Source organism: Rhinopithecus roxellana, chromosome 8 (assembly GCF_007565055.1).
Source record: "Rhinopithecus roxellana isolate Shanxi Qingling chromosome 8, ASM756505v1, whole genome shotgun sequence".
In the NCBI taxonomy this organism is placed as follows: domain Eukaryota; kingdom Metazoa; phylum Chordata; class Mammalia; order Primates; family Cercopithecidae; genus Rhinopithecus; species Rhinopithecus roxellana.
Genome location: NC_044556.1, coordinates 86,145,370 through 86,171,027, shown reverse-complemented (window position 1 = coordinate 86,171,027; position 25,658 = coordinate 86,145,370). Strand labels below are relative to the sequence as shown.

General features: G+C 36.6%; 1 protein-coding gene across 2 annotated transcripts in view; it reads right to left on the bottom strand.

Annotated features, from left to right (window-relative positions):
- The window catches only part of DISP1 (dispatched RND transporter family member 1), a 201,027-nt gene that overhangs the window by 58,031 nt on the left and 117,338 nt on the right, over nucleotides 1–25,658 (bottom strand). The window contains exons 1-2 of one of the 2 annotated variants that reach the window (XM_030936634.1): nucleotides 18,694–18,840; nucleotides 4,008–4,533 (exon numbers count right to left, since the gene is read on the bottom strand). In XM_030936634.1, coding sequence (XP_030792494.1) covers nucleotides 4,008–4,516 — 509 coding nt within the window. In that variant the 5' untranslated portion in view covers nucleotides 4,517–4,533; nucleotides 18,694–18,840. Of the gene's footprint in view, nucleotides 1–4,007; nucleotides 4,534–18,693; nucleotides 18,841–25,658 lie in introns of those variants that run through there. The other variant, XM_030936635.1, reaches the window with a different exon arrangement.

The window sequence follows — 25,658 nt, the reverse complement described above, 5'->3', positions numbered from 1 at the left end:
AGGATGCCTATTCTTAAAAAAAAAAAAAAAACAGATAAATAACAAATGTTGGCAAGGATCTGGAAACATTGGAACTTTTTGCACTGCTGGTGTAAAATGGTGCAGCCACTATGGAAAACAGTTTCTCAAAAAGCTAAAAACAGAATTACCATATGCTCCAGCAATTCCACTTCTGGTCTGAGCATATACTCCAAAGAATTGAAAGCAGGGACTTGAACAGAACCCAAGTTCATAGCAGCATTATTCACAATAGCCACAACACCCAAAAGATGGAAGTGTCCATCAATGAACTGATACAATGTAATATGTAATTGATAAAATGCTATAATGTAATATATAAATATGCAATGGAATATTATTCAGCCTTAAAAAGAGAGGAAATCATGACGCATGCTACAACATGAATGAACCTTGAAGACATTATGCGGAGTAAAATAAGCCAAACAAAAAAAGGCAAGTACTGTAGGATTCGACTAATTTGAGGTATCTAGAGAAGTCAAATTCATGGAGACAAAAAGTAGAATGGTGGTTGCCAGGGGCAGGTCGATTTATAATTTAGTGAGTATGGAATTTCAGTTTGGGAAGATGAAATAGTTCTGCACAAAGGTAGTAGTGATGGGTGTACAACAATGTGAATGTACTTAATGTCACTAAACTGTATACTTAAAAATGATTAAAATATTAAATTTTCTGTTATGTATATCTCACCACAATAAAAAAATCACAAACACACACAAATCTACAATGGGTCCTCCTTAGCCTCAGGATGAAGTCTGGAGATTGCCTTAATGTGGTTTACAATGCCTTTCAGGATTTAGTCCTAGTATACCTCTCCTCTTGCTACCATTCTCTCTTCCACTAGGGTCCAGCCATATTGACCTATGCTGGAGCTGAGCGCACACCACCTTGTAAAAGTATTTGCATAAACTGTTCCCTCTACCTAAAAGACAAGCCTCTTCAGTTCTCTCTCCATCTGTAACTTTTCTTCATCTTCAGCCCTGTGTATTCCTTCTTGATAGTACTTACCACAATACTGTAGCTGCCTATTTGCTTTACTGTCTTCCTTCCTACTAAAGAATGTCTCAACTTGTTTGGAATTACATCCTCGGTGCCACATTGCAGATTATATAACTAATGTAGAAAATAGCAAAGTAATCATTGAGGCACAATAAAGTATATACTATACACAAATGGACATATACTATTCCTCTGCAGGCATCTTTAAAATATTTTATGTCTATTACAAACAAATAACAGAAAGCTCAAATTCTTGAGATACAATTCTAAATATAAACAATTTCCCTCATACTAATCTACTTTCTTCTACAACTTTTTTTGACGGACAATTGTGGCAATTTTTAAGTCAGCGTTTTTCAAATTAAGTATGAGAGTGTTTTTCTCTCATAACTTTTAAAATGTAAACATTATATAGCTCAGTCACAGCCTTTACTTCTAAGCAACTTCTCCGTGGGTCTCAATTTCCTTTTAAATAACATACTTTTTTCCCAGAAGGCAGTTAGCTTTTCATCATTCTTTCTCTTTAGATAACATACAAAGACAAATCCTATACGGACAAGTCTGTGGACCCAGTGGTCATACACAGTCTGAGGTCAGTCCACCATGATTGCAAAAGCCCCGGTTCCAACAATGACTCCACAACCAAGGGTAGTGACAAGCTCAGCCACCTGCCTATTAGTTTGTTTTTTAATGCCATTCTATTTAAAGTGTACACAGGGATCTCATTGCTTTTGAATTAGGTCACTGAGAAATGCTAAGTCAAAATCCCGAAACTCTTGGCACAACCTTCCATATTGAAAGGATTGGTTATTTGTCCACAGTTTTATTATGTTGTGATTTCTTTAAAGGAGGTATCAGCTTCAAAATGCAGAAATATCTTATTTCATACTTTGCAACCATATAATTTATTATGTGAAACATCAATATTTATGATAATTTAAAAATCAACTGTCCACACAGTTTGATTCAAAATGGAAAGAGTCTAAAACTAGTCATGTAGCACAACGTTGTCATGACAAATCTTCTAAGAAATGACTTTGGTAAATGTGAATTCTTATCATAGCCTATAACTCAAAGACTCTCAAATCCAATATAGAAAGTGTATTCAGAAACTGCAGAAACATGCTGTGAAGGACTCTCCTCTTTTCCCCTCCCCACTCTTTCTTTCTGCTTTATTACCACATTTCCCTTCCTCTCTTTACAAAGAGTGTAACCAGATAATCTCAACAATGTTCAAAACCTGATAAAGGTCAAAAGTATTTATCTCTTAATCCCTTTGTGGATCTGACTTTTTTCCCCTCTTTTTTGTAGATACAGAGTCTTGCTGTGTTGCCCAGGCTGGCACTGAAGTCCTGGGCTCAAGCAATTTTCCCACCTTACAGAATCTTACAGGGATTCTGTAATTCCTGCAGCCATGAGCTGCAGCACTCAGCCCTAACTCTTTAATCAAAAGTGAATTTGCTACATGCATACAGTGGATTACTACTCAACAATAAATGGAAAAACAAATATATACAATAATTAGATGAAACTCAAAAACATTATGCTGAGCAAAAATTGCCAAATATGAAAGAGTACATACTGTATGATTCCACTTATATGAAGTTCTACGAGCAGGCAAAACAAATCTATAGTAATAGCACTCAGCAGTGATTGCTTCTGGTGAAGACAGAGGTAATAACTGAGAAGGGGCACGAAGGAACTTACCTTCTGGGGTGACAAAAATGTTCTATATCAGACAAAATGTGGGTTACACTTTTGTACACATTTGTCAACACTGTTCAAACTGAATAATTAATATCTGTACATTTCCCTGTGTGTAAATTATACCCTAATTTTAAAGAGAATGCTCTTTTTCTAGCTAATTAAACTTTTTTTATCACTTAAAAATATGAAATAATGCTAGGTCTTTACAAAGTACTTAGTATTTTATAAAATATATTATCATTGCTAACCTAGGCTGAATGCAACTTAACTTACCCATGGAAAAAATAGCTGAAAATCATATATATGAGAAACTATGGGCTGAGGTGGAAATAAGCACGGACAATGATATTGATTTTTCTAATACTTTTCAATCTATCAGATCTAAAAATGCTTTACAAATGCTTTAAAGTCCCATGCTACAATTTACAGGTTTCATCTGCTATGAAGGCAATTGCTACTTTCATTTGATCTCAGCGTACTACACAGTCACCAAAACACATGAATAGAAATTGTCGAGTACAGTCATAAGGCAGCATAAGGAAGCAAGGTTTTTTGTGTGTTTTTTTTTTTTTTTTTCCCTAGGAGATGGAGTTTCACTCTTGTTGCACAGGCTGGAGTGCAATGGCATGATTTCGGCTCACCACAGTCTCCACCTCCCAGGTTCACGTGATTCTCCTGCCTCAACCTCCCGAGTAGCTGAGATTTCAGGCATGCACCACCACGCCCGGCTAATTTTTTGTATTTTTAGTAGAGATGGGGTTTCTCCATGTTCGTCAGGCTGGTCTCAAACTCCCAAGCTCAGGTGATCCGCCCGCCTCGGCCTCCCAAAGTGCTGGGATTACAGGCGTGAGCCACGGCACCTGGCCAGCAAGGAGTTTTTTTACTTCTTTTTCATAAATGCTCACCACTATCAATAACAGCAAATAAAGGATGGCTGCTTAGGTAGTCTCATCATAAATATGCTTCCCATGTACAATAACAGAAACTGCTAACAATAAAACTTTTTGTTGAATTTTATAACTTAAGGTCTAGCAGAAATTCCTAACCAGTTTGCAGACAGGGAAAGGGGAAGGGAGGATTTGACTAAGAAGTCAGTGGATACAATAGATATATTGTATTATTTGCATTTTTCCTGGCTTCACACAATCCACAGAATATGCATTTTCATAAGTTTTCTTTCTGTGCCACATTTTTCTCCTCCCCTTTCAGGAAAATAAACACAAGTTGTCATAGTTCATGTGGAATTAGTTGAATGCTAAGAGCAAAACTTTCAGACCACTTACCTTATGTTGGCTATGTGCTGTTGCACAGGCTGATGCTGAAAATGGTCAGGCCACGGATGATGCAGGCAGAAGGATGGAGAGGGCTGAAGACAGCACGTAGTCTGATACACAGGTGAATGATTTGGACAAAGAGATGCAGAATACTCGGAGTGTGGCTGCATGCAACACGAGGCCAAAGCAGAGGGTGCTGCAGGGCTCGCCTCAGGATGGCACTCTTGGTGACTGCTATGACTAGTCAAAGGGTGATGGTATGGGCAAGGATGGCAGCATTGGGGTAACATCTGAGGCGTTCTTTGGTTGTCTAAAGGCAGAAAGGATGATTTAACTGTGCCATTAAGTTGCAGGCATCCATTTGGACTCACTTTTGTTCTTGTTGCTTCTTTGGGTGTGAGCTGCTGGGCTGCATGGTCTCCATCAGAGGGGGTAAGGGGACTCGGGTTAGCAGCACTGGTTGTGATGCTGCTGTTGCTCAGAACCACAAAATCATTGTTTCCATTGCTCATAGCCATGCTCCAATTTCTTGACCCTAAGAAAGAAAATCACATAAAATCACCCAGTTATAGTCAGGCAGGCAAACATGTAGGGAAGACAAGTATGATATTTAAAAACAGCTCTTTGAAAATGAGGGTTCTTGCAGAGTTTGAGACAGTGATGGAAATTCAGCAGCATCTGTGATGGAACCAGCCAACACAGTGGCACTCATCTTCTTTCCACCAGCTATTTTATGCACCTTAAGAACCCTCTTCTGTTCCCACTGATCACTTTCCTCCTGCCCACTTCTTCTTTCAGTGCCTTTTTTCTCCCCTCATCCTAGATGCACAAGTGATCAGTTAAGAACTAGACCATTTTGCATATGAGAGAGGAGAGGATACAAATAGCATCCTTCAGCTTTTCAACAATATCATGCTTGGCTTGTATGTTCTGATCTAGGAGTGATGGACAAAATGAAGGGCCACTCTGAGGGTAATTAGTTGTACAAGGTTAAAATAATTTGAATAATCTTAAGAATGTTTTATATCTTAGAAAAATCTCAAGAATATATGACTTTTCCTTTTAGTCATTCAAGTCTGAGGATAATAAATTAAAACCAGTCAGGAAAGCTAAGAATTCTAGCAACCAAAATATCAGATGCAAAATTCTATATAATATACTACAGGTAACAATGCTTGCACACGAGAAAAATAATACTATGGGCGGGATTTGCTTCAAATGATTTTTTCTTACTTTTTTTTCCTTCCACCAAAGGGTTCAGGCCTTCAGTATAAAGGAAGATCCTCAGATGCTCAAATTACCAGCAGCAAGTGTGTCCAATCAACAAACAGAAAAACAGACAATCTCCCTATCACTTTGCCCACTACACCTGCCCTCTGAGCAACACACACACAAAATCTGGGAATTCACAGTTAAAAAAAAAAAAAAGTCATCAAATGCTATTAGTCTATTCAACATACACATGAAAGCCAACAGCAACAAAAAAGAAAACTGTAATTTGGCTCACTAACCCTTCTAGCATGCCATTCTCTAAGCAGACAAAACGGCTTGTGGAGCGATCTCTCTCCAGTCCTTCCCCACCTCTGGCAGACACACAGGTAACCAGAAGAAATCCTCTTTTTCAGTCTGAGTACATTGTAATCTCACTGGCAAACCTGGATCTCCCATGAGGATTCCTGTGTACATTTTCACCCAGTATGTAAACTGCTCAGCCGGGGCGTTTGTGAGCAGAGCATGCCCATACTAGGATGTAAATTTAGCATATTTACCTTTCAGACAAAATTCCTCAAACACACCCTACCCCACATACACAAATTCAGTTAAATAAACATCATGCAGTAGGAATTTCTTCATAAACTGCTTAGTGGGAAGACAAAGCATTTAAAAACATCAATATATATATAAAATCAATTAGATATTACTTCCCTCATTTAGTCTTACATCACTTTTGAAAATGGCTTGCCAATCCCAAGCTTCCTTTTATAATGACCATTGAGAGGGATTCTGAACTGTAGTAAATACAGTTGCTCTCTCCTTCATTAAATCACTTTCCAATGTATCCAATGTTAAACAAACATCTACTGTAAAGCATTCAAATCATATACCCAACACAGAGTAATAGTAGTTAAATGTATTATGTAAACTAGCAGGAGGTAGGGTAGATATACTGACGGGCAAGAGCACTAATCTGATCCAGGAGGCGAGAACTCATCTCATCGTTTTCTGAATGTGCCATCTCAGCAAAATCTGCTCATTTACGCTTCAGTTTACTGAAGAATATAACCTCCCTTTTGTTGTTAACAAAAGAAAAAGCCATATGCAAAGGTTATGAAGATAACAAAACATAAATTAAAGGACATTTAAAGAAGCACTGGACTTTTCTTAAAAAGCTAATTGAAATGTAAGATGTTTAATTGTGTGTTAGATAATGCAGGAAACAATCACTAGATGAGATCAATGCAATTATTTCCCAGAATTAGAAACTCTCATTGTACAAGCACTCCATTCAAAGAAATCACGGAAGGCACATGCTTTTCTCCAACCTCCACCTGTACCTCAGTTAAGCTAAAACAGCTGATGGGATCTGCCGGGCTAACTGGGAAAGTCAACAACTCCTCCTGCCCTTTCTATCAGGAAGGTTGAAGGAAGGAATACTTCTAATTTGTTGGTTTGTTTTTACCATCCCAGGTTAGTTAATATATTATTTCAAATAGTCTACTTTTTCCTAGGTATTTAATTCAATCAATTCTACTGATTCTAATCACAGACACTGGGTAAGTTATGCTAGTGAGAAGCATCTAATAACAACAAATGACTTAAAAGTTTGAAGGTGCAACTGGCTGATAGGGTTTGGATCTGTGTCCTGCCCAAATCTCATGTCGAACTGTAATCCCCAGTGTTGAAGGTGGGGCAGAGTGGGAGGTGTTTGGATTATGGGGCTAGATTTCCCTCTGTGCGGTTCTCGTGAGATCTAGTCGTTTAAAAATGTGGTACACACGTCCCCCTCAACTTTCTCCTTCTCTACCAGCTTCCCCTTACCTTCTGCCATGATTGTGAGTTTCCTAAGGCCTCCCCAGAAGCTAAGCTGGTGCTGCCACATTTCCTGTACAGCCTGCAGAATTGTGAGCCAATTAAACCTCTTTCCTTTATAAATTACCCAGTCTCAGGTTATTTTTTTTCTTTTCTTTTTTTTTTTTTTCTGAGACAGAGTCTTACTCTGTCGCCCAGACTGGAGTGCAGTGGTGTGATCTCGGCTCACTCCAAACACCGCCTCCTGGGTTCATACCTTTCTCCTGCCTCAGTCTCCCAAGTAGCTGGGACTATAGGCGCCAGCCATCATGCCCAGCTAATTTTTTTTATTTTTTAGTAGAGACGGGGTTTCACCATGTTAGCCAGGATGGTCTCAATCTCCTGACCTCGTGATCTGCCCGCCTCGGCCTCTGGAAGTCCTGGGATTACAGGCGTGAGCCACCACAGCCGGCCTTTTTAAATTTTTTTTTTTTTTTTTTTTTTTTTTTTGGAGACAGGGTCTGGATCTGTTGCCCAGAGTATAGTGAAGTGGTGTAATCTTGGCTTACTCACTGCAACCTCCGCATCCCGGGTTCAAGTGATTCTCCCACCTCAGCCTTCTGAGTAGCTGAGACCACAGGTGTGTGCCACCACACCCAGCTAATTTTTGTATTTTTTGGTAGAGACAGGGTTTCACCATGTTGGCCAGGCTGGTCTGAAACTCCTGACCTCAGGTGATCTGCCCACCTCGACCTCCCAAAGTGCTGGGATTACAGGCGTGAGTCACTGTGCTCAGCCCAGGTATTTCTTTATGGTAGTGCAAGAACTGAATACATTGGGCTTCAGACAGAATCCCATCAACCTCTAACTTCCTTCAAAGAACCCTGAAATGCCCCCTAGACCTTTCTCAATCTTCATGTTTCCCTATCTTCTAATTAAATCTGCTTATCCTCAGAAAAAAAAAAAAAAAATAGTTTTCTTTGTAACCAGAATCACAACTATCATTCTCTTTTAAATTTATTACAAATGTATCATTTTGTAGTTACACAAGAGTTAAATAGATTCTTATATGCCAGCCAGGGACCTAATCATCATTTATAACATTTTTTTCCCACATGGTAAAATGCAGTTCAAATGCCAAATAACTGACTTACAAATGAATTTTTGGAACACAACCTATTTTGTAACTTGGGAGACTTCTTGTAATGAAGTAGGAACTAGTAAAGAACGATTTGAACTCTGGCTTGTATTTGAAGCAAGTCACATGAGTGTTCTCTGATTCCATTTCTTTAATCATAACATGGGACCAATCAATTTGACCTCATAAATAAGTAAAAACTACAGTAAAAAAATTTAGAAGTAAAAACAGAAAAAATATTTTATGAAATGTCTATAGATTATTTAAGTTCAATGGATGCATTTGAGTAGGTGTTCAGATGACCAGCCAGAATAGGAAAGTATTTCACTCTGACATCAAGAGTTGACCCTAAGGCCCATACAGAGAAAGATCATCCCTTCCCCCCTTCATCCCTTCTTTCCTTCCCCACCGTTTTTTTTAAGACAGGGTCTTGCTCTGTTGCCCACGCTGGAGTGCAATGGTGCGATCATGGCTCCCTGCAGCCTAGACCTCACAGGCCCAAGCAATCCTCCTGCCTCAGCCTCCTGTGTAGCTGGGACCATAGGCATGTGCCATCATGTCATGCTAATTTTAAATTTTTTTGTAGAGATAGGGTCTCCTATGTTGTCCACGCTGGTCTCAAACCCCTGAGCTCAAACAATCCTCCTGACTCAGCCTCCCAAAGTGCTAGGATTACAGGATGAGCCACCATGCCCAGCCTCCTTTTTCTTTAGAACTGAGATACATGAGGAAAAAATCCAGTCTGAACCTAAGATGGAGGGAACTAATAGGAAAGACATGATAGAGGACACATAAGTATAATAAAAAGGAGTGGAATAAGGAGTTCCTGAAAGAGAGTGTTAACACCTTTACATTTGTCAAACTATTATGATAAGTATAATGGTACATGATTATGAATGCAGTGATAGTAATATTTATAGTGAAAGTTTAAAATTGGTTTTGGGTAAAATATAATGAGTAACTTTAAAAGACAGCTATATTGAGGCTGGGCACCGTGGCTCATGCCTGTAATCCCAGCACTTTGGGAAGCTGAGGCAGGAGGACTGCATGGGCCCAGGAATTTGAGATGAGCCTGAAAATATAGTGAGACCTTTTCTCTAAAAAAAATTTAAAAATGGCCGGGCGCGGTGGCTCAAGCCTGTAATCCCAGCACTTTGGGAGGCCGAGACGGGCGGATCACGAGGTCAGGAGATCGAGACCATCCTGGCTAACACGGTGAAACCCCGTCTCTACTAAAAAATACAAAAAAACTAGCCGGGCGAGGTGGCGGGCGCCTGTAGTCCCAGCTACTCGGGAGGCTGAGGCAGGAGAATGGCGTAAACCCGGGAGGCGGAGCTTGCAGTGAGCTGAGATCTGGCCACTGCACTCCAGTCCGGGCGACAGAGCGAGACTCCGCCTCAAAAAAAAAAAAAAAAAAAAAAAAAAAATTTAAAAATTAGCTGAGCATGGTGTTGCTTACCTGTAGTCCCAGCTGCTTGGGAGGCTGAAATGGGAGGATCACTTGAGCCCAAGAGATGAAGGCTGCGCTGAGCTTGAGAGCATACCACTGCACTCTAGCCTGGGTAATAGAGTGAGACCCTGTCTCAAAAAAAACCACACAAAAAAAACAGCTATTGTTGAAATCGCCTGTTCTCCCAGGGCCATAACACACAGGAGAATGCCAGAAAAAAAAAAAAAAAAAAAAGCAAGCTATTATTGAAGCATTGGCTTGAGATGTGATGGGCCCACACCAAGATATTTTAGTGCATTTCCTGCTGTTCATGAATATAACACGCCAATATTAATAAATTCAAAGCCTCTAATCTCATATCCCCTATTTTACCTTTTTAGCCAACATTTTAATGTCCAGAATGATTTAGCAGTTTTGGGGCCAAAAACCATCTTTTGATTAAATTTTAAAATATACATTTCATAGGATTACTGTGAGAAGGTAGAAATGTTTTGAAAACCATAATGGGCTATATAACACAAGAATGTTAATACCCTTGTATATATAACACTATCTATGTATACATACATATATATATATGTATACACACACACCCTTGTAATACCCTTGTATAATATGTAACAGAAGTAAATTGATATATTGAAGTATAGAGAGGGGCCGGACGCAGTGGCTCATGCCTGTAATCCCAGCACTTTGGGAGGCTGAGGCGGATGGATCACGAGGTCAGGAGATCGAGACCATCCTGGCTAACACAGTGAAACCCCATCTCTACTAAAAATACAAAAAATTAGCCGGGCGTGGTGGCGGGCGCCTGTAGTCCCAGCAACTTGGGAGGCTGAGGCAGGAGAATGGCGTGAATCTGGGAGGTGGAGCTTGGAGTGAGCTGAGATCGCGCCACTGCACTCCAGCCTGGGCGACAAAGCAAGACTCCGTCTCAAAAAAAAAAAAAAAAAAAAAAAAATATATATATATATATATATGTGTGTGTGTGTGTGTATATATGTGTGTATATATATCTATATATGTATATATGTGTGTATATATATCTACATATGTATATATGTGTATATACATCTATATATATGTATCTATATATCTAATATGTGTATACATAGAGAGAGAGACATTTCAATCATACTGAAATGTAAAGAGAAAAGTGTCAGAGTTCATGTGATTAGATGGTTCAAAATAATGACATCGACTCTTGTTTGGAACTCAGGAAATATACAAATATATAATAAATGGAAATAATAATGCTTCAGACAAAAAGTTGCATCTCATTGAAAATGCTGTCAGGATTATGATACTTTCATTTGTCAACAATCACATATCACCTAAGGATGGGGACATGTCCTGAGACATGGGTCATCGGGGGATTTCACCATTGTGTGGTCATCACAGTGGACTTCCATAAACCTAGATGCTGTAGCCACAGCTAGGCTATATGGCGTGGTCTATTCTCCTAGGCTACAAACCTATACAGCATGTTATTGTACTAAATACTGTAGACAACTGTAATGCAGGGATTTGTCTACTACACATATCTAAAAATAAATAATAAAAAATGATAAACATATCTAAACATAAAAAGGTAATGTGCTGCACTCCACAGTGTTACCATGGCTAGGCCATAGGAGTTTTTCATCTCCATTATAACATGGGACCAACATGGAATATGTGGTCTATCACTGACCAAAATGTCCTTATGTGGCACATGACTGCATCATACACCAAAATATGTTAATGACACACAATTTGTACAAAGGATGCAATCAAACTAGATGGCTCCCAGAATACAAATAGCGTTAAGAAAACCTCATAGCAGCTACTTCGAATTGGAGGTCAGAACTGCTAGTGTGGCCAGAAAACTGCCAATGTGAAATCTAAATGTACTGTTGAAGAGAATACACAGACCTGTTCCAATTACCACAGTAACCACTTAGCAAAGCCATCACTATCCTTAACGAACACAGGGATCATATAGCCTAAAGGAACACCATTTTCATCCCCATCAACTGTTACAATTGTACACCTCTTTGCTATTTCCAAAGCACTTTCTCACAAATGATCTCACTTGAGTTGATCCTCCTAATAGCCCTCTGGAAAAACCAGGGGCGGGGGGGGCAGGCATTACCACTCCATTTTGCAAGAGAAAACAACACAGAGATTCTAAGTAAGGTGCTCAGAGTCACACACTGATGACAAATGGTGAAGCTAGGAAGCATGATGCCAAGGTTTTGAGAGCTTTCTGATAAACTGTATTCTGTACACTCACATGATGTATTTTAGAATAACTCTTTGCTTCACCAGATTCCTAATACCAAACTTAAGAATAAATACCAAGACTGGATCACCAACAAGATCCCTTGTTGTAGCCAACCATCTTTTTCAGAAGAGTCATGCTCCCTATAGCAGTTTCATTAGATAAATACAAAACACCAAACCAGGGCTTCCAAATATGAGGATCACCTAGAGATGCAGTTAGAATAAAGATTTGATGCAGTACATCAGGGGTAGGGCAACAAGTCTCCAACAACATGTCCATACTGCTGATACCTGGAACATATTTTGCATAGTAAGAGAAAACCACAAACTAGGTGAGGAGACTACAAGAGAATTATACCTCAGGTACGGCAAGATACGCACAATTAAATCAGAAGGAACAAAAATAAGTAGGGAATGTTAACAACTGACAGAAATAAAGGCCAATTTTTCTATTTAAGGCAGAGAAATGTAACAAATTTAACAATAGAGGTTCTAATCGATAATCAAGTTTAATCATGGCTTGTATCATGACTCCCAAACTGTTTTTCGTACATGCAAACAACAGCTGTTAGGATTTTGATCTCTTTAGTGCAACTCATATACACGGACTGAAGCACCTGCCTAGTTAACTGAGACACACATTTTTCCCTCTCAAGTGGCACTAGATATTAAAAGATGGATATATAAAGAGACCTTAAGTCTTTCTTTACATCAGGTATAAAGGGAGTCTGGGGATACCTGTATCCATTATTTACCAAACCTGTTTTAATATGAAATGGTTCCTCTACAGTTGCTTCATGCTTATTCTAAAATGATGGACTAATTTCTGATTACTGGTACCATGTTGGCCTATTAACATTTAGTGTTATGGCCAGAGAAATAAGTAGCTGCTCTAAATGCCAACCCAACAGAAATTGATAAAGAACTGTAAGCATTTCTGTAGAGGGGCTATGTAGAAGCCAAATCAGGCAGGTTTTGTCTCTAGGAATATTTTTCCCTTCAAAGGGCTATTTAGATTTTTAAAAAATCATCTCACTATATCAAGTCACTTTTTTCACAATACCCCTATGAATTTATTATTAAACCCATTACAGAGAAAACTGAGAATCAAAAATATTAAAGTAACTAATCCAAATCACATGATTCAATCTCAGACCAGTATGACTCTAAAGGTAAGGCTTTTCTACTACCTCAAGATGCCTCTAGAGCAATGCTAAGTCCAACTAGCTTTTATAGGACCACAAGAGGCTACTGATGTAAAATTCTGTCTGAAGGTCCACATGAAAAGTAGCCTATGAATTTGATATTTCCCAAGATTGTTTTAAAAGGTACAATTCAGCAATCGAGAGTGTCAGAGACATATTTCACTAAATTAAGGAAAGGTGTTATTCATCCATATATCATATTATGCAAACTTGAAAAAGCGAGGCAATGGATTGATCTTTGTTGTTACGTAGTATATTGACTATTTAAGAATAATGTAATTGTGACGTTACAGCAAAATCTGTATCTTTAATGAAAGAATCAGACACTTGTAAGGAACTAGAAAGGATGGTCTTAAATAAAGAAATATAATCTTTTTCCCTTCTGAGACAAATTACATTTTCTTATTTTCCTTTAAGTTTGTAAACTTTCTACTGTTAAACTCTCCTTCATGAGAATACTTATAAATAGCTTCACCAAATCACTCGTAAACATTTTGTATATTGCAAAGGATATACCAAAATAAGGTGTTAATTCTAGTATTCTCCTTAAGCATAAACTGCAATAAGTTGAAAGCCATTTTCCCAAAGAAACAAACAACATTATATATTTGAAGATGTATACCACTAAATATATATTTCATAAGAGCCTACTAGGTATTAGTTAGCTTTCTGCCACACTAGGAGAAAGCAAACTGAGTTCCAGGAAATATGAAAATGAAGGTTAGCATTCTTTTACAATGAGAACATACTGTTCTTACTATTCAATTTATGGGTAGTTTCAACTTCTGATGATAAGCACCACCTTTGAAAATGAAATACACCTAACGTTTTTAGATAACCTCTATTAATATAATTACATACATGATATATATTGATAGAGGCACTAAGATATATGGATAAATTGTAAATGTTTTGTTTCAATATTCATGGTATTTACAAACAGCTTAATGATACAGAAGAAAAATTAAAGTTTCCAGATAAAGTTTCCCCCTAGAGTTACAACAAAAAATATGAAAGTAAAATAACCTTAATGATATTGCAGTGTATCTGCCATAACAAATCTGAAAGCCCTACATTTGGAAAGCAGTATTACTGCTAGAAATGAGTTAGGTTGTAAAAGCAGAAATTTTTATATATAGGGGCGAGTGATAGAAATTTCAGGGTTGTAGAAACATCAATTTCATTTTTCTCATTTTGTTTTACATCCAATGTACCTTTGGTCTATGTGGGAACAGAAATGTGGGTATAAAATGAAGTTTACCTCTTTCAATCTCAGATAAGTGATATCAGTGATATTCTCCATTTAGCATAAACACTTATCTTCCTAAATACATATTTCAAGAGCACTCTCACAATATTGCAATTATTAAAGCACTTTTCAGAGATCTCTTTTCCAGGTTCATCCACAAAAATTATCATTCCATGTAATATTCACCACTTCTCTCCACACTCAGTTATAAGTACCGTGCCCATAAGCATCAATGCTGGAAAGAAAGAGGTAGGGGAGACTTCTTACAGCTTTGCACTTCTATTTCAAATGAGTTTAAATTCCATTAAGCTGCACTAATTTCTTTTGAACCCTAAGTTTGGAGAATTATGTGAAACTGTATAACCAAAAATATACAAAATAAAACTAGAGAAACTTTCCATAATCAGGGATGTCAAACAATGGTCACTTTAAAAAAATTCTACAAAGTTCTCCTATATAAGCAGTTATCTAACCCCCAAACTAGCCAAAACATTTAACTAGGCTCTGCTACAAGTCTTAAGGTATGCATTAAATATGAATATTCATAAAATTACAAGTCTATCACAGTAGTCTCATCCCTGGCTGCACATCAGAATCACTGCAGTAATATTTAAAAAATTATGATAAAAGGGTCCTGGCCCCAGAGATTGAGGTTCTGATTTAATTCATATTGTAGCGAAGTGTGGCCATTAGCATTTTTTAAAGCATACTGGGTAATTTTAACGTGCAGTCAGAGCTGAGAGCCACTGATTTATACTTTACATAATTAATGTTGATCAACTTACAAGAGCAAGCAACTGCCACTCAAAATATTCAACATTCCGAAAATATTGCTTGAAATGAAGAATATTGTTGCATATTAGAAAACAGTTGGACTTGGCACTCTAAGTTTATACTATTTTTGCTTTTTTTTTATTGCTCTTGTTACAATGAAAAGAGATTTCATCTGCAGTACTTCTTAAGCTGGAAGGGTGGGGACAAGGCTGCAGCAAGGAGAAAGCCTTAGTAAGATACTAGCTCAAGCAAGACAACAGTGCAGACTTTATGTGGAACAATGTTGTGGAAATGTGAAACAAGTTGCCATAAAGCCTTTATTATTTATTAATCTTTTGAAGAAAATTTGGGAAGTAGCTAATTTGACTAATGAGTTTATTTAACACTCAAGAAAAAGTAGGTCCTCAATGTCTGGTCAGTCTCTAAAATGAAGGCTCAAGATCCTCTAATAAAAGAGCATGTTCCCTAAAGTTCCATGCCAGAAAAAAAAAAAAAAAATTTTTTGGTGGCATTTTAAGCATCTTAAACTTTCCAATTCTAAGGTTAGACAGTCGGCAGATACCAGGACTGTTATTTAGCCTCACATACCCACCAAATAAGAATTACAAGATGGTTTGTTAATAAACAGGATCCTTAAGATGTGATAGGTGTGTCTTTAGGCCATGAGATTTCATTTGAAACTATTTTGTCTCAACTAAAATCACAAAATGGGCAGCTTTACAACTGAGCAATCTATCTGTATCACTATAGCTCTTCCCCAGTAGAAACAGGATCATATTACTGAGCTTAACAAATGTTGTTGAACACATCACAAGCATGTCTAAAAGATACCATGCATGTTTAATACTTCACACATCTCAAAACCTCAAAACTTAGCAGCCCAAAGGGGGAAAAAAACATCACTGAGGTAAATCAAACTAAGAAAATTTTACTCCCACACATTGTTAGGCAAAAGAATGTGAGAGAATTTTTAAAATGTCCTTCATAAAGCCAAAAACTGAGATCAATCACCATAAAGCACTTAAAAATTGTTTGATTTAGACAGTAGTGTGTTGTTTTTTAATACCACACTTAGAATTATCTAAACTTTTCCCACAAATGTTTAGTATCTAATACCAAGCCCCATTCCCTGCTGTTTTGTGAAGTTTGAGAAGTAGCAAATCAAATTTCCTAGAGCAGCTCCCCAAATGGGTTCTTCCCTGCAGAGTCCAGCAAATAATGTCTTATGAGAATCCTTTAGTCTACTGAGCAACTTGGGAAACATCACTCAAGGTATTTGTATAAAACACAATTAAAGAAAACGCTGAGATTTGCTTCAAGCTTAGAAAAACATCAAATTTATAAAGACTTTATTCTTACTTGAATTGAATCAGTAAATTAACTCTTAATAAGAGCCTGGGTGCAACTTTTATAAATCTTTCTCTATTCCTTAAATTATTACTATAAATGCTCATGAGTTCTGCTGTTTGCTTTCTTGTATATATTAGATAAACTGAAATTACATTTACTATTGTGTGGGATTCTTGTTTGCTTACAAAGGTAATTAAATCATATTTCTCAGTTAAATGTCCTTATTTAGCAATCATTTTGGTAAGCACCTACTTGGTTCCTTATACAGTTTTCTTGGAATCTAAATATGAGCCTGTAATACATAAGCCTGTTTAATAGTGATTAAAATAAGAGAATAGAAATCAAGAAGGAGAGAACAAAAAGCCACCATCTTTTCTGAGTCTAGCTTTTCTAATTTATTTTAGTTGCTCTGTCTTATATTTTTTCCAAAAGGCTGATAGACTAAGGAGCTCACATGTCTTGATCCTAAACAACTTGGTTTTGCTTCCTGTGTTAGAATGTAATCAGGAATTGCATTTTTTCAAAAACAGAAAATGTTCATATCATCTGTATGTCAAGGCTGTCCATCATCCACACTGAATTATAAGAATCATACAGCAAGAATGCTCAGATCCAGCCCCATAACTCAAAGCAGTTAGAACAGAAGGTAAAGAAGTGATGCATAGCAAATACTGAAAAGCAGATTTCCCCCAAAGGCTCAACCGGTTCAATATAAACTGCAAAGCAAGTGAGATTAGATTTAAATTTTGGATGAATCCACTTTATAATACGTATTTCCCAGACTGAATTAAGGTAAACATGTATTTTCTAAACTACTTTGTAGGTCAATCATTTCAGACACTGAAAACATTACACATTTTTTCATAATGCAAATAGTTCATAAGAATTCTAAAATTGAGGTCTAAGATGTGAGCTATATGATGCATAGAAGACACATAAAAATATCTTTTTTAATACTAAAACAAAAAGTTCCAAATAAAGTAAAATCAATAAAATATCCCAATATTTTATATGTTGGCAATAAAAGCAATCTAAGATAATCTACTGGAGATGCAAGACTAAAAAAAAACATGAAATAATGCAAAAAGAGTTTTAACATTTTAGAAAGTAGAAATGTGTCACCAGATATTAAAACCACGGGAAGTAGAAAACCCACTACCTGCAAGTGAAACACTCATAAATTTAGAGGTTATTTACATAGTTTAGTGATTTCCCAGCCATCAAAGGGAACTGTAGTTTTCTTAATTATAAATAGTATGATCTAAAATAACCTTCTTGTGGGTAAAAAGGACACGTTTCATTCTTTTTCGTTCCACAAGAATACCTATTTGTAAAATTTTTTAGCAAATTGTAAAGTATGTTCTCTATTTCTTGGATTATCATTGAATAAAGTCATTTGTGATCAGTGATATGCAAGAAATACTCAGTTTTCACTAAATTTCTCTGTTTAATTTTTAATGTATATTTTACACCAAACATAAACATATTTCACGTTAAACTAATTTGAATTTTTCTACCAGTTGCAAATAAATTATCCATTCTCATTTTAAGCAAAAGTCAATATAGCAAATATATTTGACTTGTACTTTAAACAGTAAATCCAGTCATAATGTAGTCACTATTGTAGTTACCATATAATGCATGAAACATTTAAACAACTAAAACATAGCTTGAAGGCCTTTACCAAGCTGTGTATCTGAAATGAACTCTGATAAGAATTACTTGCTGTTGAAGTTTAGTTCACAAGAGGGTATCTTCACCAAACTACTCTCTTTGCAGGAGGGAAGATGCTAATAATTCTCTATTTTATTATAACATTTAATTCACAAAAGTGACTAATGTGATTCCTACAACGCTACTTTTATTTTTCTATCATCTAGTAATGGCAAGCACATATTTTCAAAATTTTCTGATTTAGATAGTAGTTAAATAAGAATCTCAAAGTATGAAACAAACTTCTTTAAAGCTTAGGTTTCCTTCCAACTTCACAAAGACATGACATTTTAATAAACTTAAGAAATGGCTGGCCTTACCTTACGGTGTTAGACTACAATTTAAATAAACTTCACAAGATTTTAATGTGTTAAAATGCCAAATGCCGTTCAAAGTTTACACTGGGAAAAAAAAAACCAGTGAGCTGGAATTTTAAATACAATCCTAGAAACAAAGTTCAGTTTTTAAATAAATTCTCCTAAAATAACAAATTACACGCATTTCTCACACACATATTCACAGAGCAAGAGTAAATGTATTACCTTTATGTTAAAAGAGGGAACTTCTCTGGCTCAGTTTGGTGCAAATGATTGCAGTAGCAACAGCGGCAACTGACTGCAGGATCACAGCACAGCAGAAAGCAATGAGTTGGCAGGAGCAGCTCCACAGAGCGGCAGGACAGACTGAATGACAAGCACATGCAGATTGCTTTGAATTAGGCATGTTAGGGGCTGGAACTTTCAGTGTTTGCTCTCCAATAGGACAGGAGAGTTTTTCTCCTACTTAACCCCTTGGGGCAAGGTCTTAATAATGGTAACAGCTGGCATACAGAGGGGCTTGATCTGAGCACAAGGTCAGCAAGCCAGGATATGAAGGTGACATGTAATTTCTAGCCTTTTCCTGCTTCCACAGGGAAATTGCATGAAGGACTGTTTTTAGTTAAAACTTCCTTTGATCTTTTGGATTTTAAGTTACTTAGTAGATTAAAGCCATGTTAGCTGATATTATTTGCTTGCTTAGCTTGACTTAAATGTTACAGATTCAGTTTTCTAACACACAGTGCTACTACATTTAAAATAACATAAATAAACACCAATCTGCATTTATTTCCAAGTTCCAGGGATTCCTGTGTTCTTTCACAAAATAGCTTGAGACCCTACTTTTAGGACAGAAAGTTCATGGTTTTAAAAAGAGGCGAATCTTCTTTTAAAATGTTAGAGCAGTGTTAAGTATTTTTCTTCAATTTTCCAAACAAAAACAGCAGTTAGTTAAATAACTTTGACACTGCTTTTTATAAATGTTGGCCCTCATGATGCCAGTATTTAAAATCTCACAACCACAACATAAAAATTTCTTAAATACTACAAATGGTTTAAATTTACAAATGACATCCCTTAGCAAGTAAGTTATAATTTATTGAATCCGTGAAATCTAACTCTTCATGACTTTGGTAATAAAAATGTGTATGCAATTCTTTTAGCAGGATGTACTGAGTAACTATATGAGGATAGCAGTTTCAAAAATTTCAAAAGCATAAGCAATCAAAGAAAAAATAGATAAAATTGGACTTCATCAAGATAAACTTTTGAAGATCAAAAGACATGATCAAGAAAATGAAAACACAGAATGGGAGAAAATATTTGCAAGTCATTTATCTAAGAGTCTAGTATTCAGAATATATATTTAAAAGCTCTTACAACTCAACAATAAAAAGACAAATAACCCAATTTAAAAGAGGTAAAGTGTTTGAATAGACACATCTCTAAAGAAGAAATACAAATGGCCAATATGCACATGAAAAGATGTTCAACGTCATTGGTGATTTAGGGAAATACAAATCAAAACCACTTATAAGTGGTATCTTATTAGGTACCACTTCACATTCACCATTCTGTTCCAAACAAACAGAAAATAACAAGTGTTGCCAAGGACATGGAGAAATTGGAATCCTTAAACACTGATAGTGGGAATGTAACATGCTTTAGCTTCTGCAAAAAAAAAAAAAAAATAGCTTGGTAATTCCTCAAAATATTAAACATAGAACCACCATATGACCCAGCAATTCCACTCCCAGTACAGTTGATCCTCATTATTTGTGGATTCTGTATTTGCAAATATGATTATTCACTATAAATTATTTGTAACCCCCAAATAATCCTCATGGTGCTTTCACAGTCATTCAGACATGTGAATTGGCAGAGTGGTAAAAAATGTGAGTCACCCAAACAAGACTACCCTCTCGTGTTTGGCTCTCATACTGTAAACAAGTCTCCCTTTTCCGGTTGATTTAGTGTCACGTTTTTCATATTTTGTGCTTTTTTTGGTGATTTCACTGTTTCAAATAGCCCCCAAGTATAATGCTGAAGTGCTGCCTACTCTTTCTAAGTGCAAGAAGGCTGTGACAGGCCTTGTCACATACAGAAAATATACCTGGTTAGGTAAGCCGCTTTGTTCAGACATGAGTTATGGCGCTGTTAGGCATGCACTCAATGTTAATGAATCAGCAATTAATATAAGATGCCTTTAAAAAGAAACACACATAAAACAAGGTTATATATTGATCAATCGATGAAAATGTGACCAGAATCTTACAAGAACCTAATCCTGTATTTCTCCGAGAACCAGTAATTCAGTATTCACTAATTCAGTGTTTGCAGTGACTTTATGAACAAAACTACCACAAATAATGAGAACTGCCTGTATATACCCAAGAGAAAATATGCTCATATGGAAACCTGTACATGAATGTTCATAGTGCCTTATTCATAACTGTCAAAAGTAGAAACAACCTAAATATCCATTAACTGATGAGTGGATGAACAACATGTGTACATCTATCCAATGGAATATCATTCAGCCATAAAAATAATGAAGCACTGATACATGCTACAAGATGGATGAACCTTGAAAACACTGTGTTAAGTGAAAGAAACAAAAGGCCACATATTTTATGATTCCATTTATATGAAATATCCAGCAGAGGCAAATCCATAGAGACAAAATGTAGGTTAGTGGTTGTTGGGCGCTGAGGGGTGGAGACAGGGGTGGAGTGACTGCAAATAGGTATGGAGCTTATTTTTGGATGGTGAAAATGTTATAGAATTATATAACGGTGATGTTTGCGCAGTCTTGTGAAAACACTAAAAACCACTGAAATGTCTACTTTAAAATGGTGAATTTTTTGGTATGTGACTTATATCTCAATTTTAAAAATTAGGAAGGTATAAAGTCCTGGTCGTTAGACCAGTGGTTCTTAACTTGAGTGTGCAGGAGGATTCCCTGGAGGGCTGCTGAAAACAGATTCCTGAGTCCCATCCCCCAAAATTCTGATTCTGAAGGTCTGGGGTAGGGCTTGAGAATTTGCTTTGCTAGTAAGTCCTCAGGATGCTGCTGCTGCTGCTGCTGTTCTGGGACCCACATTTTGAGAACCATTGTATGTCTGAACTCCTAGAGGGTAGGAAAGGTAACTTTCATCCCTGTATCTCCTAATTCACCTAAAACAGAGCCAGTCTTGGGAGGAAGAGGACAGGGAAAAGGAACAGTGAAATATTTACTTGAGGAAAAACAAAGGAGTCAGTCCCTAAAATCTTAGGGTATGCTGATTTCATGTCATATGTATGCCAAATGTTATTATACCAAAAATTCCCATGACAAAAAGGAATTAAAGAATTAAAATAAAAATGAAGGTATTTTAACACTCTTTGATCATCTGAACAGTATTTTGGTTCACTTTATTAAAGCAGCTAATCCTATTTCACTGTGCTTTTCCTTTCAAGAAATGCAAACAAAGGTTCTAGAGTTGTTGATCCTATAAAGAAATCCCTTAAATTAAATAAAGTGTCACAAAAACCAAAGACCTGTATTCTCTAACTCAGAACTTGTAAATTCTTATTTACATTTTAATCAAAATTACAGATTTGTATGTCTAATCACTTCATTTAAACATTTGGGGTCCATGTAAAAATAGACAAGTTAAAGTACACTTTTGGTATTGTCACATGGGACACAATTATTTTATAAATAAATATTATTCCCAATTACTTCAATATGTTTCTCAATATATTATTCAAAGTGAAAAGAAAAGTACTAGTGACCTTACAATGTTCTAATATTTTCTGAAAACAGTATCCTTTTTGTCTTAGATCCTACTATTTAGGTATCTTTCTTCATTATTAGGAAGATAAGGGCATGGGGGAGGGAAAAAGAGACCAGAGCCGGCTAGAGACGCACAACACTTGGTACTTTTAAAAAAGTGATACAACAGCTGCTGATTAACAAACTCTTTCCCAGCTGCACCTAGTCAAAAATGCAATTCCGGATTCTGTTACGTTTATTAACATTTCAAAGTCTTGTCTGTTTATCTTTTTTCTTAGCATTAAGTGTCAAACAGTTATGAATAAGTAAACTATGGTATATTGTAGATACTGCTTCAGCAAGATTTTTCTTTCAGTATGGTCAGATTAATAATTTAGTAATTTGGAAGTATAGGTTCAGAAAAACCAATCATACAAAAGTTCTGAAGATAATATTCTATATTGTATTTTGATGTTTCCAGAGTACAAATAGTTCCATACCCACTGAAAACTTCAGACCAGAGCATTATGCTGCCCAAGTCATAGCCCAGTGCAGGGAATCACTGAAGACTTGAAGTTAGTCTCAGCTCTATCACTCACTGGCCATGTAACCTTGAACTAATCACTGAATCAAGAGATTACAGTCTCCTTATCTACAAAATCCAAACATTAGATGAGATGATCTCATAGGTCCCTGCTGGCTCTGAATTCAGTTTTTATGAATTTGGATATCACTGCAAATAGATAAGATAAATCCCAACTTTACTACTCAAATCTGGATTATTTAAGAAAAGACCATGCATTCAAAGTTGAGTTAGCAAGTCTGGAGCAAAGACCATATTGCAAGCAAATTGGAGGGGAAAAAAAAAATCAAGGGATGCTGAAATTCCTCCCCAACAATTTGGAAATATATAGATCTGTCTTATATCTTCCTCTTACCCAACGACAAACATTTCTTTCTTATCTCATTTCCTGTTGAAAATTCTACCTCTAAAATCTACCATTTTCACAACAGAAAATTTTATGGCCTTGATCGTCTTCCATAGTCTGACATCTTCACCCTTGTCTTTATCCATGTCGTTTCCTATTTTGACTTCCTTTGTGCTTAGTTAAGGGCTCATCGTCAGCATTTATTTACTTCACCAGCATTCCAGCCTTTCAAAGAGCTCCACTAAACTTGCTCTCCCTGCCCTTCTTTTTTTCCTTTCTCTCTTACATTTAGAAATGTTACTGAAAAAAGTCACCAGACAAGGAAGCAGAGACCTAAAACAAATGCACACTCTCAACTCGGAGGGCTTACAATGAGGCTGTGATTCATCTATCATAGATTCTCCACTGGAAATCTCCACAAGGATGGCCGAAAATCTTTCCCATGCTCCCTACCTTAACCTTCTCAGCAAACGATGCCACCTATTTTATGGGAAAGAATGAAACTATTTGACTAAGAGTTCCTTTAAACACTACCACCTGTGCTTCAAACTTTTTCTGGAACTTGTCCCTTATCCCTAAGTGTCCGACCCTCCTTCCTGCTATTAATTACTGTATTTATACACTGTATGTTTGCTCCCCAATAAGGTAGCCACAAGCCATATGTGGTGACTTAATTTTAAATGAATTCATATTAAATGAAATTTTAAAATCTCAGTGTTCCAGCTGCACAAGGCACCACATTTCAGGTGCTCAGAAGTCATATGCAGTTCACAGCTTCTGAATTGGGCAGTGCAAAGAGAGAAGATTTTCATCACTACAGACAGTCTTACTGGACACAGGTGCTCTAGACCTTGACCACCATGTTTCTTTATTGTGTCTCACTCTGCCTCCCCAAGTCCATCTTCATTTTCCCGTCTTTGTCAAATTGTTATTTAATTACTCATAAAAAATGTTTAGTTTTCCCCTAGCCTGAAAAATTCCTTCCCTTGGCCTGCTAATCCTCAGGCTACTTACCTACCTTTTCCTTTCCTTTGCCAGACAACACTCAAGCCTCACCCCATCTCGTTCCCTCACTTCCTACAATCTTACCTACCATCTAATAAAACTGTTTCTTCAAAAATGGAACCCAGTGGTCCTTTCTCAATATTCATTTTCTTTACATTTCTTCATTTACCAACTTTGTTGGTAAATATTCTTTTCTCTTTACTCAGTTTCTATTATCCTAACATTCTCTATCTCTTTAACCTCTATTCCGTTTTCTTGGTAGATCCTCTTAATTCTGTTATTCTAAATCTTGAGCAATATCCAGTGGTCTTGTCCTTTGAACTTTCTTCCTTATGTTTCCTGCCTATATTGTCACACTCAATTTCTATAACAAGTTCCATTTCTGCAGCTTCTACTCTCTAAGGACATTTCAATGTATATATCCTGCCAGCTGCTCAAACTCAATTTAAAATACAAATGATCTTATCATCCTCAAACAGCTTCTTGATTTTCCTATTTCTGTCCATCCTTTCAGTCATTTAAGCCCAAAATTGTCACTTAAATATTTATTTATTGAACACCAGATCTGTGCTGCATCCTGAGCTAGGGAAGGAGTCATCTTTGACCTTTACACCCTGTATACCCTTGTTCATTCATTCCCAATTCCCAGCGATTGCCACATATACCATCCTTTCCATTTCTTCTGCCACTTTCTTAGATTAAATTTCCCTTGAATTACTACAACAGCCTAATAGATGTGATCATATCTATGGTCTCCTACCTTTTCTTCCTTATCTAAGCAACATAGAGCTTCTAGATACATCATATAAGAAACGGATCTGATCAAGCTGCTCTTCAGTCCAAAAAAACACTCATGGCTCCCCCATTAATTTAAACATCTTAGCTGGCACAAAAGATTCTCTATTATCTGGGCCCTTTCCCCTCCCACTCACTGCTCTTGCCAAACAGAATTTGCTTTACTCCAAACAAGCCTTCACACACACCCTCACACCCTCAGTGCTTGTGCTAGTCTTTCTACCAGCAATGTCCTTTGTTCACATTTCCAACTTCCATAATCCCATCCATTCTTCATAACACACAGCAAATAACATGAAACCTTCTCTGATTACCTAAGCCAGAAATTCTCTCTTTCTATTCCAAGTTATATACATGACCTGAGATCTCTTATGGTACTTAGCACATGTCTTTTTTTTTTTTTATCGTGGTCATTTATATATCTCTTTTACCCTCTTAATCTACATGTAAAGGCACAGGTTCTATTATAACCATTTTTATACTCCTTAAGAAGGGATATAAAGTATATTGTACCATGTACTAGGTCAAATATTTATACTCGACAAATATTTATTGAATAAATGACGTTATTACATATATCCTTTATTAAGCAGAATACAGTATTGAAATGTAGCCCACAAAATAATATTCAGCATACGAAATCCTATTGTACTGCTGATCTATATGGGCCCCACAATATGTTGCACTATTCTCAGCTTTTAAAT